Source organism: Rhinoderma darwinii, unplaced genomic scaffold (genome assembly GCF_050947455.1).
Source record: "Rhinoderma darwinii isolate aRhiDar2 unplaced genomic scaffold, aRhiDar2.hap1 Scaffold_41, whole genome shotgun sequence".
NCBI classification, from domain to species: domain Eukaryota; kingdom Metazoa; phylum Chordata; class Amphibia; order Anura; family Rhinodermatidae; genus Rhinoderma; species Rhinoderma darwinii.
The window spans coordinates 536,317-557,238 of record NW_027463673.1 but is presented as its reverse complement, the minus strand read 5'-3'; the positions used below and the strand labels follow the sequence as shown (position 1 = coordinate 557,238).

Here is a 20,922-nt window from a genome sequence, read left to right as displayed (position 1 = left end):
TGAAGGTGAGGGGAATAAACAAACACACGTGCCCCCATAACGGAACGTCACTGCTCCCCTGTCGCTATGGGAACATCGGGGGAGGGGAGTATGGGCGTGGTCTCTTTCATTTTCCTATTTGCGGCAGATTTTTATTTACTACTTTTATGTAACACAATGGGGAAAATACAAGAGCAGTCCAGAGCCCACACTGCACCCCACCTATAGAAATATCTGTACTACTGCACACCACCTATAGATGAGGCCAACGTGCACGCCACCTATAGATGAGCCCAACGTGCACCCCACCTATAGATGAGCCCAACCTGCACCCCACCTATAGATGAGGCCACACTGCACCCCACCTATAGAAATATCTGTACTACTGCACACCACCTATAGATGAGGCCAACGTGCACACCACCTATAGATGAGCCCAACCTGCACACCACCTATAGATGAGCCCAACCTGCACCCCACCTATAGATGAGCCCAACCTGCACCCCACCTATAGATGAGGCCACACTGCACCCCACCTATAGAAATATCTGTACTACTGCACACCACCTATAGTTGAGCCCAACGTGCACACCACCTATAGATGAGCCCAACGTGCACACCACCTATAGATGAGCCCATCCTGCACCCCACCTATAGATGAGCCCACACTGCATCCCACCTATAGCAATATCTGTACTACTGCACACCACCTATAGATGAGCCCAACATGCACACCACCCATAGATGAGCCCAACGTGCACACCACCTATAGATGAGCCCATCCTGCACACCACCTATAGACGAGCCCAACCTGCACACCACCTATAGACGAGCCCAACCTGCACACCACCTATAGATGAGCCCAACCTGCACCCCACCTATAGATGAGCCCACACTGTACACCACCTATAGAAATCTCTGGCCCACACTGTACTGCTGCAAACCACCTATAGGTGAGCCCACACTGCATTCCATATATATATATATATATATATATATGAGCCCACACTGTACACCGCCTATAGAAATTTCTGGTCCACACTGCACACCACCTATAGAAATCTTTGGCCCATACTGTACTACTGCAAACCACCTATAGATGAGCCCACACTGCGCACCACCTATCGATATGAGCCCTCACTGTACGCCGCCTATAGAAAGGGTGGGCCCATACTGTACTACTGCACATCACCTATAGATGAGTGCACACCACATATATATATATATACAGTCCAGAGTAGATGAACACAGCACTCCAATGCTATAACAAATCAGGCCATGTGCACGTTACCTGGGGGTGAATCAATTCCCCAAAATCCAATAGAGAAAGATGTAGAGCACAGTAACGGCACCAGGACTTCAAGGTAGATGAAAGCAAAAGTGGATTTATTTCACCTCAACACAGCAACGTTTCGGTTCAACAGGAACCTTTCTCCTGTTGAACCGAAACGTTGCTGTGTTGAGGTGAAATAAATCCACTTTTGCTTTCATCTACCTTGAAGTCCTGGTGCCGTTACTGTGCTCTACATCTTTCTATATATATATATATATATATGAGCCCACACTGTACACCGCCTATAGAAATGTCTGGTCCACACTGTACACCACTCATAGAAATCTCTGGCCCATACTGTACTACGACACACCACCTATAGATGAGCCCACACTGTACACCGCCTATAGAAATCTCTGACCCACACGGCACAACACTTATGGATATGAGCCCCCACTGTACTACTGCACACCGCCTATAGATGAGCCCGCACTGTGCACCACCTATAGAAATCTCTGGCCCATACTGTACTACTACACACCACCTATAGATATGAGCCCACGCTGTACACCTATAGAAATCTGTGCCCCCTACTGCACACCACCTATAGAAATATGTAAGTCCATACTGTACCTCTGATTCTCTAGGTATAGGGAGACCGTTTTGTGGCGGGATCCGCCTGGTGAACATAGCCTATAGTTCATGTTTTCTACTCTATTTACATCCAGAGCTGCTCACACCGTTCAGCTATTTTCCAGTTGGCATGTTCAGTCTCCTCGCTAGTTCTGTAGGCTGTGGTGCATCATGGGAGATGTAGTGTTTATACCAGTCTCTGCATAGTAGGCAAAGCATCAGGGGATGTCAGTGCAGGGGCAACAGCAGCAAAAGTGTGAGTACAGCTTTGGATGTGAATAGAGCAGATGTGACGCCGTACTTTTGGCCTGTATCTTTCTTTTTCTGTTTTTGGGTCATGAACGGGACTGCAATGTCCTGACCCAATAACCGCAGTGTATGAAACCAGCCACACGGGGGCGCCCTCTGCTGCAGTGCGCAAAATACAGGTGTCGGATTTAAAGGGCCAGGTGCCGTTTCCATCATCACTTTTACATAAACACATTCTATAGGGAGCGGGAGGAGCTGAGGGGTTAATAATGACGGATCTCACCTTCTATAATCTCCTCCTTGACTTTCTGCAGCTCTTTCCTCATTTCTTCTAGTAATTCCTGTGGGAACAGACACGGCTATGAAAAGCTGCGGCGGCTTCTGCTCGCTGCGCTCCTGTCATCGTGTCAGCAGGTGGCGCCATTTCACAAGGATCACATGACCATACATTGCGCGTTCTCTGCCCATCAGATCTGTCGTCACAGCAGCTTGTACTCCAATGTGTAAGAGATCAGCGGGGAGAGAAGCGGCATCTGATCTGTCTCTCCCCCCAAAACCGGCTGAAAAGTCGGAAAGCAAAACGTCTCCAAACATCTGCCCGTTGATTTCAATGGGAAAACGGCGTTCTGTTCTGACGGGCCGTTTTTAAAGACGTGAAATCGTGCCTGTCGCTTCTTGAGCCGTTTTTGGAGCGGTTTTTCATTGACTACAGAAAAAGGCAGTGAAAATGGCGAGTGGCTTAAAAAAACGGCTGAAAATACGGAGCAGTTTTCACGGGAAAGACACTGATTTTCAGCCGTTTTTTGCGGCCGTTTTTTATTGAAGCAAAGACGGCTCAAGAAGTGACGCGCACTCCTTTTTCACGGGGGGCTTATTTACGCAGCGCTTTTAAAAACTGCCACGTAAAAAACGCCTTGGGAATGGAACGCCATTTTTCCCATTCGAGTCCATGGGCGGATGTTTGGAGGCATTTTCAGCCGTTGTTCGGGGCGTGTGACCCTCCCCTTATACACGTATAATACAAGGCAGCGGGGGAGGGCAAAGCACCAATCAACCTACTCAATGTAGAAATAGTTGTGGGGGTGTACGGAGGCCCCCCCCCCCCCCCCGCGCCAACACCTATTATAATCCCTCTAAACCAAGAGCTGCCCGAGACCCGTAAAATGAAGGCCGCCGCGTCACCTGCTTAATCCGCTCCATTGTGTCGGGTTCGTCTGCACTCGGGGCCGCGTCCGTGCTGCTGACCGTAGATTTCATCCTACAAAGAACAGAGAAGAGTCAGAGCCGAGACAAGAGATCAAACCCCCATCATCCGCACCAACTCCCAACCAACCTCGGCAGAGTGGTGCTCCCCCTGTCCCAAGGACGACGGCCTGGATCTGTGAGACAAGACAAGAGATAAGATACCACAAACATAGCAGGCCAAGGTAGTCACAGCCCCGCCCCCTGTTACTGAGCGGTTGTCACAGCCCCATCCCGTTACTGAGAGGTAGTCACAGCCCCATCCCGTTACTGAGAGGTAGTCACAGCCCCACCCCGTTACTGAGAGGTAGTCACAGCCCCACCCCGTTACTGAGAGGTAGTCACAGCCCCACCCCGTTACTGAGAGGTAGTCACAGCCCCACCCCCTGTTACTGATGACATCACTGATATATAATATAATTACATGTGATCAGACATGAGATCCACACATCTTATATACAGTGACAGCTATTCCTCTATTACTACTGAGAACCAGCCTGTATATCATGTGTGAGAGGTAGTCACAGCTCCGCCCCCTGTACTGACATCACTGATATATAATATAATGATATTGTGATCAGACATGAGATCCACACATCTTATATACAGTAACAGCTATTCATCTATTACTACTGAGAACCAGCCTGTATATCATGTGTGAGAGGTAGTCACAGCCCCGCCCCCTGTTACTGACATCACTGATATATAATATAATTACATTGTGATCAGACATGAGATCCACACATCTTATATACAGTCACAGCTATTCATCTATTACTACTGACAACCAGCCTGTATATCATGTGTGAGAGGTTGTCACAGCCCCGCCCCCTGTTACTGACATCACTGATATATAATATAATTACATTGTGATCAGACATGAGATCCACACATCTTATATACAGTAACAGCTATTCATCTATTACTACTGACAACCAGCCTGTATATCATGTGTGAGAGGTTGTCACAGCTCCGCCCCCTGTTACTGACATCACTGATATATAATATAATTACACTGTGATCAGACATGAGATCCACACATCTTATATACAGTAACAGCTATTCATCTATTACTACTGACAACCAGCCTGTATATCATGTGTGAGAGGTTGTCACAGCTCCGCCCCCTGTTACTGACATCACTGATATATAATATAATTACACTGTGATCAGACATGAGATCCACACATCTTATATACAGTAACAGCTATTCATCTATTACTACTGACAACCAGCCTGTATATCATGTGTGAGAGGTTGTCACAGCTCCGCCCCCTGTTACTGACATCACTGATATATAATATAATTACACTGTGATCAGACATGAGATCCACACATCTTATATACAGTAACAGCTATTCATCTATTACTACTGACAACCAGCCTGTATATCATGTGTGAGAGGTTGTCACAGCCCCGCCCCCTGTTACTGACATCACTGATATATAATATAATTACATTGTGATCAGACATGAGATCCACACATCTTATATACAGTAACAGCTATTCATCTATTACTACTGACAACCAGCCTGTATATCATGTGTGAGAGGTTGTCACAGCCCCGCCCCCTGTTACTGACATCACTGATATATAATATAATTACACTGTGATCAGACATGAGATCCACACATCTTATATACAGTCACAGCTATTCATCTATTACTACTGACAACCAGCCTGTATATCATGTGTGAGGGGTTGTCACAGCCCCGCCCCCTGTTACTGACATCACTGATATATAATATAATTACATGTGATCAGACATGAGATCCACACATCTTATATACAGTAACAGCTATTCATCTATTACTACTGACAACCAGCCTGTATACCATGTGTGAGAGGTTGTCACAGCCCCGCCCCCTGTTACTGACATCACTGATATATAATATAATTACACTGTGATCAGACATGAGATCCACACATCTTATATACAGTAACAGCTATTCATCTATTACTACTGACAACCAGCCTGTATATCATGTGTGAGAGGTTGTCACAGCTCCGCCCCCTGTTACTGACATCACTGATATATAATATAATTACATTGTGATCAGACATGAGATCCACACATCTTATATACAGTAACAGCTATTCATCTATTACTACTGACAACCAGCCTGTATATCATGTGTGAGAGGTTGTCACAGCCCCGCCCCCTGTTACTGACATCACTGATATATAATTACATTGTGATCAGACATGAGATCCACACATCTTATATACAGTAACAGCTATTCATCTATTACTACTGACAACCAGCCTGTATACCATGTGTGAGAGGTTGTCACAGCCCCGCCCCCTGTTACTGACATCACTGATATATAATATAATTACATGTGATCAGACATGAGATCCACACATCTTATATACAGTAACAGCTATTCATCTATTACTACTGACAACCAGCCTGTATATCATGTGTGAGAGGTTGTCGCAGCCCCGCCCCCTGTACTGACATCACTTTAATCATGTTGTGAGCTCTGCTGTCGGCCCATACATCAATGACGCACCAACCTGCAGCACCCCTAGTGAATGGAGCAGAGATTACAGACAAAACGCTAATGTTACTCACCACCCTGGCTCCGCCCACTGCTGATGTCATTATCGTCTTGCGTGGCGGTGGGGGCTGGGCGCTCGCTCTGTTGCGTCATCTTTTTCCTATACAGAGAAGCCGGTAGATGAATCAGCCCTATGATCTGCTTAGTCTAATAATAATATATGATGATAATAAAGAACAACCCTCATTATGTCTGTAACCCTGGGGGCAGTAGTTACCTGCGGGCCAGCATCTGATTCATCTCATGCATGAGTCCTCCTCCTCCTCCGCCCCCTGTCGAGGCTCCGCCACTGGTGCGGCTGATGTCTGGCTTGGACGCCCCCCCACTACTGGGAGAGGAACCCCCGGTCTCATCCTGCTGTACAAGTGGAAAACAATTGTCAGTAACTTTATATATATGTATATAGCGCCAACATATTCCGCAGCGCTGTACAGAAGTCGTCATCACCTGCTGTCCCCAGTGCAGCTCACAATCTAAGTTCTGCATCTGTATGATGAAAACACGTGAAGAACATACAAGCTCCATGCAGATGTTGTACCTGCTCAGATCTGAATCCAGGACTCAAGTGCTAACCACTGATCCACCATACTACAAGATAAAACTGCTAACCACTGATCCACCGTACTACAAGATAACACTGCTAACCACTGATCCACCGTACTACAAGATAACACTGCTAACCACTGATCCACCGTACTACAAGATAAAACTGCTAACCACTGATCCACCGTACTGCAAGATAAAACTGCTAACCACTGATCCACCGTACTACAAGATAACACTGCTAACCACTGATCCACCGTACTACAAGATAACACTGCTAACCACTGATCCACCGTACTACAAGATAAAACTGCTAACCACTGATCCACCGTACTACAAGATAACACTGCTAACCACTGATCCACCGTACTACAAGATAACACTGCTAACCACTGATCCACCGTACTACAAGATAAAACTGCTAACCACTGATCCACCGTACTGCAAGATAACACTGCTAACCACTGATCCACCGTACTGCAAGATAACACTGCTAACCACTGATCCACCGTACTGCAAGACAACACTGCTAACCCCTGATCCACCGTACTACAAGATAAAACTGCTAACCACTGATCCACCGTACTACAAGATAAAACTGCTAACCACTGATCCACCGTACTACAAGATAAAACTGCTAACCACTGATCCACCGTACTACAAGATAAAACTGCTAACCACTGATCCACCGTACTACAAGATAACACTGCTAACCACTGATCCACCATACTGCAAGATAACACTGCTAACCACTGATCCACCGTACTACAAGATAACACTGGTAACCACTGATCCACCGTACTGCAAGATAAAACTGGTAACCACTGATCCACCGTACTGCAAGATAACACTGGTAACCACTGATCCACCGTACTGCAAGATAACACTGGTAACCACTGATCCACCGTACTGCAAGATAACACTGCTAACCACTGATCCACCGTACTGCAAGATAACACTGCTAACCACTGAGCCACCGTACTACAAGATAACACTTCTAACCCCTGAGCCAACATACTACAAGATAACACTGCTAACCACTGATCCACCGTACTGCAAGATATCACTGCTAACCACTAATCCACCGTTCTACAAGATAACACTGCTAACCACTAATCCACCGTACTGCAAGATAACACTGCGAACCACTGATCCACCGTACTACAAGATAACACTGCTAACCACTGATCCACCGTACTGCAAGATAACACTGCTAACCACTGATCCACCGTACTGCAAGATAACACTGCTAACCACTGATCCACCGTACTGCAAGATAACACTGCTAACCACTGATCCACCGTACTACAAGAGAACATTGCTAACCACTGAGCCACCTCACCTGTAACCTCTGAACCATCTCCACCCCCCTCACCTGTAGAACTTTCCCCAGAACTTCTCACCTGTAGAACTTTCCCCAGCACTTCTCACCTGTAGAACTTTCCCCAGAACTTCTCACCTGTAGAACTTTCCCCAGCACCTCTCACCTGTAGAACTTTCCCCAGCACCTCTCACCTGTAGAACTTTCCCCAGCACTTCTCACCTGTAGAACTTTCCCCAGCACCTCTCACCTGTAGAACTTTCCCCAGCACCTCTCACCTGTAGAACTTTCCCCAGCACCTCTCACCTGTAGAACTTTCCCCAGCACCTCTCACCTGTAGAACTTTCCCCAGCACCTCTCACCTGTAGAACTTTCCCCAGCACTTCTCACCTGTAGAACTTTCCCCAGAACTTCTCACCTGTAGAACTTTCCCCAGCACCTCTCACCTGTAGAACTTTCCCCAGCACCTCTCACCTGTAGAACTTTCCCCAGAACTTCTCACCTGTAGAACTTTCCCCAGCACCTCTCACCTGTAGAACTTTCCCCAGCACCTCTCACCTGTAGAACTTTCCCCAGCACCTCTCACCTGTAGAACTTTCCCCAGCACCTCTCACCTGTAGAACTTTCCCCAGCACCTCTCACCTGTAGAACTTTCCCCAGCACCTCTCACCTGTAGAACTTTCCCCAGCACTTCTCACCTGTAGAACTTTCCCCAGCACCTCTCACCTGTAGAACTTTCCCCAGCATCTCTCACCTGTAGAACTTTCCCCAGCACCTCTCACCTGTAGAACTTTCCCCAGAACTTCTCACCTGTAGAACTTTCCCCAGCACCTCTCACCTGTAGAACTTTCCCCAGCACCTCTCACCTGTAGAACTTTCCCCAGCACCTCTCACCTGTAGAACTTTCCCCAGCACTTCTCACCTATAGAACTTTCCCCAGCACCTCTCACCTGTAGAACTTTCCCCAGCACTTCTCACCTGTAGAACTTTCCCCAGCACTTCTCACCTGTAGAACTTTCCCCAGCACTTCTCACCTGTAGAACTTTCCCCAGCACTTCTCACCTGTAGAACTTTCCCCAGCACCTCTCACCTGTAGAACTTTCCCCAGAACTTCTCATCTGTAGAACTTTCCCCAGCACCTCTCACCTGTAGAACTTACCCCAGCACCTCTCACCTGTAGAACTTTCCCCAGCACTTCTCACCTGTAGAACTTTCCCCAGAACTTCTCACCTGTAGAACTTTCCCCAGCACCTCTCACCTTTGACACTTTTTTCAGCTTGGTTGCTGCTAGAGCAGCTGCCAGACCTCCATTTGCTGCAGCTCCTCCGCCTGAAGGTAGAGGGGGAGCAGGAGGAGGTCCGCCCCCAGGAGCTGGAGGACCCCCAGGAGGAGCTGGAGGACCCCCAGGAGGAGCAGGAGGGCCTCCAGAAGGAGGGGGTGGTCCTGGTGGTGGGGGAGGTCCTGGTGGCGCAGGAGGTCCAGTTGATGGGGTGACTGGAGCAACTAGAAGAGAATTGATGGTGAGTGGCGGCCGCGGTACACGGATCCCAGGCAGGAAAACTCCCAACATGCAGAGAGGAGAGGAAAACCCTCAACAGACACCGACGGGGCTCAGAATATCGATCATTACTGCTGGACGTGGATTATCCCTAAACTGGGGGTTCACATATTTACTCGCAGTTTCATTTAACATTAAGGCCTGTCAGGTGGTTGTTTTTTTAATCCCCGCCGGGCCCCTGGGGACCCCTCACCTGGACTCTGGACCCTGTGCTCCTGTTCTGGCTGCAGCCTGTGGAGGGAGGACATGACAGTTAATGGCCGCCCCAGCCGCACCTCGCCATCTGCACCATGTTTTTGGGGTGTGGTATGGAGCAGGTGTGGGCGGTGCTGCTGCTGCACTCACCTCCTTGGCGGCTCCGGATCTTCAACTTTGGGTCCATTCTGATTGGGCCAGGCAGCACCTGCAGAAAAGAGACCGGTGACAGGCTCCGCCCCTAGTCACATGACAGCGGGGGAGGTGCACGCTGCGTACAGACAGAATCTTACCAGTGTCCAGACAATCGAGAGCCTGTAATATCCCGGCAGCAAACTGGCCGGCCTCCTCCTTACTGCTGAAGTTCAGCCCCCACACCTGCCGCGCGTCCCGCCACTGGTGGAAATTGGGCGTGGCCTGGTTGTACTTCAGTCCTCGCACCAGAGGGCAGTTAATTACAACCTGCAGAATAGAATGAGAATATAATGTGACACCATGTCCTGAGAGCCTGCAGGGGGCGCCGCGACACCACGTCCTGAGAGCCCGCAGGGGGCGCCGCGACACCACGTCCCGAGAGCCCGCAGAGGGCGCCGCGACACCACGTCCCGACAGCCCGCAGGGGGCGCCGCGACACCACGTCCTGAGAGCCCGCAGGGGGCGCCGCGACACCACGTCCTGACAGCCCGCAGGGGGCGCCGCGACACCACGTCCTGACAGCCCGCAGGGGGCGCCGTGACCGACGAGGAGCATGAGACATTATTATTTTACTCAAATTCAAAAAAGGCTGCCGGCAGAAATGAGCCCCGTTTTCCAACCATTATTAAAGAGTAAAAATAAAAAAGTCTTTATTCAATTTGCAACAAGGACAGAGCACATGAAATGTAAAAGTTAATGTCCATTTCTGACAGCGATCAGCGCAGTGCCAGGCGTGGGAGCTCTGTCTGGAAAGGGTTAAGTCCCACAACCACAGAGCGCTACGTGCAATTCAAAGGTGTCAATAGGACAATTATTGAATAAAGACTTTTATTTTTACTCTTTAATAATGGTTGGAAAACGGGGCTCATTTCTGCCGGCGGGCGGCCTTTTTTGAATTTAACTGTTGCACGCCCACCAACTATTGAGGTCCGCTCCATTGTATTTATTACTATTATACTCACACTCTATATATAAGATACAGGGAAGAGAAGGGAAATGATGGCCGATGACTCGTCCTGGGGTCAAAACCGGTCGTATCACTAAGACACAAGTCACAGAGAACCGTCCCATGACTCCTCCCACAACGAGCCGCACGACTCCAGTGATATATTCCGTATTCCCAGGGACATGACTGCACTGTGCGACAGGGGGCGCTACAAGTCACTTCCTCAGGGTGTTCAGATACAGGGCAACAAACCGATGACGAAAATCCTAACTAAGACTCCACTGCAAACATTACAACATGTCCTTCCTGTGCCCACACCGCAACCCCCTGCAACACGAAGACACGACTGCAGGCAGGTACCAGGCGACAGAAGCCATATCCTGCATTGTAGCAAACCTCCAGCTCCTCTCACCTACTCTAATCACTATGTACACATGTAGCAGAGATCAGTACACCACCGAACCATCTACAGCAGTCACAATATGGAACCTCTCCAGGACCTCCAAAGATCTCAGCTGCCCCCTCTCCAGGACCTCCAAATATCTCAGCTGCCCCCTCTCCAGGACCTCCAAAGATCTCAGCTGCCCCCCTCTCCAGGACCTCCATAGATCCCAACTGCCCCCTCTCCAGGACCTCCATAGATCCCAACTGCCCCCTCTCCAGGACCTCCATAGATCCCAACTGCCTCCTCTCCAGGACCTCCATAGATCTCAGCTGCCCCCTCTCCAGGACCTCCATAGATCTCAGCTGCCCCCTCTCCAGGACCTCCATAGATCCCAACTGCCCCCTCTCCAGGACCTCCATAGATCTCAGCTGCCCCCTCTCCAGGACCTCCATAGATCTCAGCTGCCCCCTCTCCAGGACCTCCATAGATCTCAGCTGCCCCCTCTCCAGGACCTCTATAGATCCCAGCTGCCCCCTTTCCAGGACCTCCATAGATCCCAGCTGCCCCCCTCTCCAGGACCTCCATAGATCCCAACTGCCCCCCTCTCCAGGACCTCCATAGATCCCAACTGCCCCCTCTCCAGGACCTCCATAGATCCCAACTGCCCCCTCTCCAGGACCTCCATAGATCTCAGCTGCCCCCTCTCCAGGACCTCCATAGATCTCAGCTGCCCCCTCTCCAGGACCTCCATAGATCTCAGCTGCCCCCTCTCCAGGACCTCTATAGATCCCAGCTGCCCCCTTTCCAGGACCTCCATAGATCCCAGCTGCCCCCTCTCCAGGACCTCCATAGATCCCAGCTGCCCCCTCTCCAGGACCTCCATAGATCCCAGCTGCCCCTCTCCAGGACCTCCATAGATCCCAGCTGCCCCCTCTCCAGGACCTCCATAGATCCCAGCTGCCCCCTCTCCAGGACCTCCATAGATCCCAGCTGCCCCTCTCCAGGACCTCCATAGATCCCAGCTGCCCCCTCTCCAGGACCTCTATAGATCCCAGCTGCCCCCCCCCCCCTCCAGCATTCTTACTGGTGATAAACAGTTTATTTTCTATCATGGACCCATCTTATCATTTATAGTCACTATGGCCTCCCACAATCCCCTGCTCTGCAGCCTCCACTATCTGGCAGGGACTTAGAACTCTGTTCATATCTCCTGTGAAGTCTGAGAGCGGCAGGTAGAATAGTGGGAGAAGCGCGAGGACTCTATGACAATGCAAACTCCTAGCGGCTTCTCACAGACCGGTGACAGTCCGTATGGGCCCGGTCATGGCGGACAAGAAACGGCTGACCTCATACAAACCAGAGGGACTCGGGGACGGACGTTTCTGGGTCAGTGGGGGAATATGCAGGAAGATCTGTGCGGCTCCTTTATTCCCACCCCCCCCCCCACCCCAGGCGAATGGCACATTCCTGGAATAATTCATCCTCCCTGGCCCCCCTCAGAAGCGCCCCCTGGAGGTTCTCTACAGCCGCTCAGGTGGTCACTGGCCGCAGCGCCGCCTCTACAGGTGTCAGCAGAACGTTTCATACTGTAAGATTGTGCAAACATCACCTTATAATTCAGCACATGAGAAGTGGTCGTGTCCACGGGGCGCTCACCCGCTCTCATTTCTGGGGGTCAGGTCTGTATTACAGTAACATCACCCTAAAAGTGAGGAGAGGCGAGACCCCCCCCCCCCCCCCCCAAAAGCAACACTGACCCTGCACTGCTCACCTGACAGCAAAAAGGACACCAACTAAGAATGTATTACTGCAGTCTCATGCCGCAATAAACACACACACACACACACACACAGCACATACATGACACACACACACTGCACATATATTGACACACGCACGCACACTGCACATACATGACACACACACACACACACTACACAAATGATACACACACCGCAAATACATGATATACACCCCGCACCTACCTGTTGATCCGGCATCTTCCTCCCCACCACACGATAGGTTTGTCCCCCGGGACTGTAGTAGATCTGGACTCTGCTATGTCCGGCAGGACCAGTCCCGGCATTGATCCACTTTTTACTGGAATCCTCATAGACCATGACGGTGGCTCTGGCCGTGACCAACGCCGTCTCACTGAAGAGAAGAGGAAGATGATGAGACTGGACCCCGACCAATATCCGCACAAATATCACCCGACACCAACGCGCTACAAACTGGGTCATGCTGGGAGTTGTAGTTTCCGCACCGTTCTGTACAGCTGACCAACGGCCACCACAAAATACATGTCACTCTGACGCTGCCCTCACCCCATTCTCATGGCCGCCGCCGCCTCGTCCACCCACAAATACCGGACAGGTTTAGGGCGTTTTCACAGGTGCCGTTTTGTATCATTTTTCACTACAATGTTGTGTAAATTGTGACAAAAAAAACCATCGGCTTGTGTATATATATATATACACACACACACCTCAATATGGGTGAAAGTGGGTGAGTGTTTGGGGTGAGTGACGTCACGGTGACTCTCATTCTCCCTCGTCCTCCTCCCCCGCTCTCTGCTGCAATGTCCCGCCTGCGCCAATCTTACCCTTGTCCCCAGCAGATATTTTGCGGTAAACGATCGCTGGCGGACAATATTGCGTGTGATCGGCTTTAGCGGGGCTTATATGGAGCAATCATTGTCCTGTATGGGGATGAACGAGGTTTTTCGCCCCAATACATTACGCGCCATTGTCGGCAGCACATCCCCCGCTGACAGAGACATGGGCCGCGGACAGCAATGATTCTTACGGCTGCCCTGGAGACGCGATCTCAGCTTTGTTGCGCCTTTTACACGGGACGGCGCTCGGGAAGGAGTGTTCTGTTCCCCTGATCATCGGCCCATGTCAAATTCTGCCGAGTCCAATCCCAATAGGAAGCCGCCCGACTGCGCACGCTTCTTTATAACGCGATAATACACAATCTCGCTATTGCCAGTAACGTATTTCACGTTCACCGGCCTCCCAGGGTAAATACCGGTCTGGTGGAAACCCGATGGCCGCCAAACAGCAAGACACACAGAATAACGGACGAGCCAAGACGCCAGTCACATGACAGACCCGTCCTGCAGCCGGCCACAACTCCATGTACAGGGCAGAGCACAAGAGCTGACAATTCAAATACTTAACACCTGCGGCTCAGTCATGAGGCGCTGGAATGACATCATCCATGAAGTGATGACATCACACCCCACTATTACAGTGTATTCTAGACCTCGGCCGACATTTGCTGATGATCATTTAATAAGCGATAATTGCCGGTACATTATAAGGGGACGTTTCCTTATACAGGATTATTCCCTCCGTCCTGTGGGAGCGATGACGGAGGCCGCCGCGTGTAAAGCTCGGCCGTGCAGGGAACGGGTCACATTTCAGCTGATCTACAATGTCTGACACACAAAACAAAAATATAAATGTGGTTTTCCCTCAGCTCCCCCTCCCCCGCTACCCCTGCTCCATGTTGTGGTTTTGTCCATATAAGGCTTTAAATAGCTGACGGGAGCTACCACAATAACTGAGAAGAGGGAGGGACAGAGGAAGTAACAGGAGCGAGCCAACTGCTCAGTCACCAAAAGTAAATATCAAAGTCACTCCTCTGTCCAACACCAGGTGTCAGAGGGGTGTGATGTCATCCAGGTGTCAGAGGGGTGTGATGTCATCCAGGTGTCAGAGGGGTGTGATGTCATCCAGGTGTGATATAGAGGGGTGTGATGTCATCCAGGTGTCAGAGGGGTGTGATGTCATCCAGGTGTGATATAGAGGGGTGTGATGTCATCCAGGTGTCAGAGGGGTGTGATGTCATCCAGGTGTGATATAGAGGGGTGTGATGTCATCCAGGTGTCCTATAGAGGGGTGTGATGTCATCCAGGTGTCCTATAGAGGGGTGTGATGTCATCCAGGTGTCCTATAGAGGGGTGTGATGTCATCCAGGTGTCCTATAGAGGGGTGTGATGTCATCCAGGTGTCCTATAGAGGGGTGTGATGTCATCCAGGTGTCCTATAGAGGGGTGTGATGTCATCCAGGTGTCAGAGGGGTGTGATGTCATCCAGGTGTCAGAGGGGTGTGATGTCATCCAGGTGTCAGAGGGGTGTGATGTCATCCAGGTGTCAGAGGGGTGTGATGTCATCCAGGTGTGATATAGAGGGGTGTGATGTCATCCAGGTGTCAGAGGGGTGTGATGTCATCCAGGTGTCCTATAGAGGGGTGTGATGTCATCCAGGTGTCCTATAGAGGGGTGTGATGTCATCCAGGTGTCCTATAGAGGGGTGTGATGTCATCCAGGTGTCCTATAGAGGGGTGTGATGTCATCCAGGTGTCATATAGAGGGGTGTGATGTCATCCAGGTGTCATATAGAGGGGTGTGATGTCATCCAGGTGTCATATAGAGGGGTGTGATGTCATCCAGGTGTCATATAGAGGGGTGTGATGTCATCCAGGTGTCATATAGAGGGGTGTGATGTCATCCAGGTGTCCTATAGAGGGGTGTGATGTCATCCAGGTGTTCTATAGAGGGGTGTGATGTCATCCAGGTGTTCTATAGAGGGGTGTGATGTCATCCAGGTGTTAGAGTGGGTGTGAAATATCATTGTGTAGGTGTAATAGATCCTGGAGTCATTTCCCAGTTACCATTACATATATACAGTCTTTTCCTCACAATCACATTAGTTTAAAACATAGATATAGAATATACCAATATATAATACAACCTATACTCACATATGTAATACACATAGGTACAGTATATGCCCATATATATTACACTGATGCAGGATATACACATAAAATAACTCACAGGTATAGTGTCTGCCCATATAAAATACCCAGGAATTAAATAAACATACATATAATATATAGATCATGAATTATATTAAATAAATACACCCAGGTACAGTATATACCCTCATATATAATACACCCAGGTACAGTATATACCCTCATATATAATACACCCAGGTACAGTATATACCCTCATATATAATACACCCAGGTACAGTATATACCCTCATATATAATACACAGGTACAGTATATACCCACATATAATACACCCAGGTACAGTATATACCCACATATATAATACACAGGTACAGTATATACACATAATACACAGGTACAGTATATACCCACATATATAATACACACAGGTACAGTATATACCCACATATATAATACACAGGTACAGTATATACCCACATATATAATACACAGGTACAGTATATACCCACATATATAATACACAGGTACAGTCTATACCCACATATAATACACCCAGGTACAGTATATACCCACATATATAATACACAGGTACAGTATATACCCACATATAATACACCCAGGTACAGTATATACCCACATATATAATACACAGGTACAGTATATACCCACATATAATACACCCAGGTACAGTATATACCCACATATAATACACCCAGGTACAGTATATACCCACATATAATACACCCAGGTACAGTATATACCCACATATATAATACACAGGTACAGTATATACCCACATATAATACACAGGTACAGTATATACCCACATATATAATACACAGGTACAGTATATACCCACATATAATACACCCAGGTACAGTCTATACCCACATATATAATACACAGGTACAGTATATACACAGGTACAGTATATACCCACATATAATACACCCAGGTACAGTATATACCCACATATAACACCCAGGTACAGTATATACCCACATATAATACACAGGTACAGTATATACCCACATATAATACACAGGTACAGTATATACCCACATATAATACACCCAGGTACAGTATATACCCACATATAATACACAGGTACAGTATATACCCACATATAATACACAGGTACAGTCTATACCCATATATAATACACAGGTACAGTATATACCCACATATAATACACAGGTACAGTATATACCCACATATATAATACACAGGTACAGTCTATACCCTCATATATAATACACAGGTACAGTATATACCCTCATATATAATACACCCGTACAGTATATACCCTCATATATAATACACCCAGGTACAGTATATACCCACATATATAATACACAGGTACAGTATATACCCACATATATAATACACAGGTACAGTATATACCCACATATATAATACACAGGTACAGTATATACCCACATATATAATACACAGGTACAGTATATACCCACATATATAATACACAGGTACAGTATGTACCCACATATAATACACAGGTACAGTATATACCCACATATATAATACACAGGTACAGTATATACCCACATATAATACACAGGTACAGTATATACCCACATATATAATACACAGGTACAGTATGTACCCACATATATAATACACAGGTACAGTATATACCCACATATATAATACACAGGTACAGTATATACCCACATATAATACACAGGTACAGTATATACCCACATATATAATACACAGGTACAGTCTATACCCACATATAATACACAGGTACAGTATATACCCACATATATAATACACAGGTACAGTCTATACCCTCATATAATACACAGGTACAGTATATACCCACATATAATACACAGGTACAGTATATACCCACATATATAATACACAGGTACAGTCTATACCCACATATAATACACAGGTACAGTATATACCCACATATATAATACACAGGTACAGTCTATACCCTCATATATAATACACAGGTACAGTATATACCCACATATATAATACACAGGTACAGTATATACCCACATATATAATACACAGGTACAGTATATACACACATATATAATACACAGGTACAGTATATACACATAATACACAGGTACAGTATATACCCACATATATAATACACAGGTACAGTATATACCCACATATATAATACACAGGTACAGTATATACCCACATATATAATACACAGGTACAGTATATACACATAATACACAGGTACAGTATATACCCACATATAATACACCCAGGTACAGTATATACCCACATATATAATACACAGGTACAGTATATACCCACATATATAATACACAGGTACAGTATATACCCACATATATAATACACAGGTACAGTATATACCCACATATATAATACACAGGTACAGTATATACCCACATATATAATACACAGGTACAGTATATACCCACATATATAATACACAGGTACAGTATATACCCACATATATAATACACAGGTACAGTATATACCCACATATAATACACCCAGGTACAGTATATACCCACATATATAATACACAGGTACAGTATATACCCACATATATAATACACAGGTACAGTATATACCCACACATATAATACACAGGTACAGTATATACCCACACATATAATACACAGGTACAGTATATACCCACATATATAATACACAGGTACAGTATATACCCACACATATAATACACAGGTACAGTATATACCCACATATATAATACACAGGTACAGTATATACCCACATATATAATACACAGGTACAGTATATACCCACATATATAATACACAGGTACAGTCTATACCCACATATAATACACAGTTACAGTCTATACCCACATATATAATACACAGGTACAGTATATACCCACATATATAATACACAGGTACAGTATATACCCACATATAATACACCCAGGTACAGTATATACCCACATATAATACACAGGTACAGTATATACCCACATATATAATACACAGGTACAGTATATACCCTCATATATAATACACAGGTACAGTATATACCCTCATATATAATACACAGGTACAGTATATACCCTCATATATAATACACCCAGGTACAGTATATACCCACATATATAATACACAGGTACAGTATATACCCACATATATAATACACAGGTACAGTATATACCCACATATATAATACACAGGTACAGTATATACCCTCATATATAATACACCCAGGTACAGTATATACCCACATATATAATACACAGGTACAGTATATACCCACATATAATACACCCAGGTACAGTATATACCCACATATAATACACCCAGGTACAGTATATACCCACATATAATACACAGGTACAGTATATACCCACATATATAATACACAGGTACAGTATATACCCACATATAATACACAGGTACAGTATATACCCTCATATATAATACACAGGTACAGTATATACCCACATATATAATACACAGGTACAGTATATACCCACATATATAATACACAGGTACAGTATATACCCACATATAATACACAGGTACAGTATATACCCTCATATATAATACACAGGTACAGTATATACCCACATATATAATACACAGGTACAGTATATACCCACATATAATACACAGGTACAGTATATACCCTCATATATAATACACAGGTACAGTATATACCCACATATAATACACAGGTACAGTATATACCCACATATATAATACACAGGTACAGTCTATACCCACATATATAATACACAGGTACAGTATATACCCACATATATAATACACAGGTACAGTATATACCCACATATAATACACCCAGGTACAGTATATACCCACATATAATACACAGGTACAGTATATACCCACATATATAATACACAGGTACAGTATATACCCTCATATATAATACACAGGTACAGTATATACCCTCATATATAATACACAGGTACAGTATATACCCTCATATATAATACACCCAGGTACAGTATATACCCACATATATAATACACAGGTACAGTATATACCCACATATATAATACACAGGTACAGTATATACCCACATATATAATACACAGGTACAGTATATACCCTCATATATAATACACCCAGGTACAGTATATACCCACATATATAATACACAGGTACAGTATATACCCACATATAATACACCCAGGTACAGTATATACCCACATATAATACACCCAGGTACAGTATATACCCACATATAATACACAGGTACAGTATATACCCACATATATAATACACAGGTACAGTATATACCCACATATAATACACAGGTACAGTATATACCCTCATATATAATACACAGGTACAGTATATACCCACATATATAATACACAGGTACAGTATATACCCACATATATAATACACAGGTACAGTATATACCCACATATAATACACAGGTACAGTATATACCCTCATATATAATACACAGGTACAGTATATACCCACATATATAATACACAGGTACAGTATATACCCACATATAATACACCCAGGTACAGTATATACCCACATATAATACACAGGTACAGTATATACCCACATATATAATACACAGGTACAGTATATACCCACATATAATACACAGGTACAGTATATACCCTCATATATAATACACAGGTACAGTATATACCCACACATATAATACACAGGTACAGTATATACCCACATATATAATACACAGGTACAGTATATACCCACATATATATTACATGTCATGGAGCAGACAGGACTGGGCATGATTGGGTTTCTCACCTCATGATGATGGCGCCTCCTCCTGGTAGGAATGTGTCCTCACCTGTGCTGCCCCCACCCTGACTCTCCTCTGCCCCCTCAGCTATCTGGGCATAGCAGGAAGTGGCCCCTGCACCAGATGTCTCCTCCCGGGGCCCCTCTCTATATATTCAGCCTGTCTCTCTCCTCGTGTCTCTCCCTCTCTCTCTTTCTTTACTACAAGCTATGACTTCCTCTCTCTCTGTCTCTTCCTCTCCTTGTGTCTGTCTCTTTCTTTGCTATCACTTCCTCTCTTCTGGGCTCTGCCTTC

General features: G+C 46.1%; 1 protein-coding gene across 2 annotated transcripts in view; it reads right to left on the bottom strand.

Moving 5' to 3' along the window:
• VASP (vasodilator stimulated phosphoprotein) overlaps positions 1 to 20,922 on the bottom strand; it is a 22,651-nt gene extending 1,729 nt beyond the window's left edge. Inside the window, exons 1-11 of one of the 2 annotated variants that reach the window (XM_075848477.1) lie at positions 20,634 to 20,922; positions 13,069 to 13,237; positions 9,851 to 10,019; positions 9,708 to 9,765; positions 9,556 to 9,593; positions 9,063 to 9,307; positions 6,158 to 6,294; positions 5,955 to 6,040; positions 3,468 to 3,513; positions 3,317 to 3,392; positions 2,418 to 2,475 (exon numbers count right to left, since the gene is read on the bottom strand). In XM_075848477.1, coding sequence (XP_075704592.1) covers positions 2,418 to 2,475; positions 3,317 to 3,392; positions 3,468 to 3,513; positions 5,955 to 6,040; positions 6,158 to 6,294; positions 9,063 to 9,307; positions 9,556 to 9,593; positions 9,708 to 9,765; positions 9,851 to 10,019; positions 13,069 to 13,237; positions 20,634 to 20,638 — 1,087 coding nt within the window. In that variant the 5' untranslated portion in view covers positions 20,639 to 20,922. Of the gene's footprint in view, positions 1 to 2,417; positions 2,476 to 3,316; positions 3,393 to 3,467; positions 3,514 to 5,954; positions 6,041 to 6,157; positions 6,298 to 9,062; positions 9,308 to 9,555; positions 9,594 to 9,707; positions 9,766 to 9,850; positions 10,020 to 13,068; positions 13,238 to 20,633 lie in introns of both variants that reach the window. The other variant, XM_075848476.1, reaches the window with a different exon arrangement.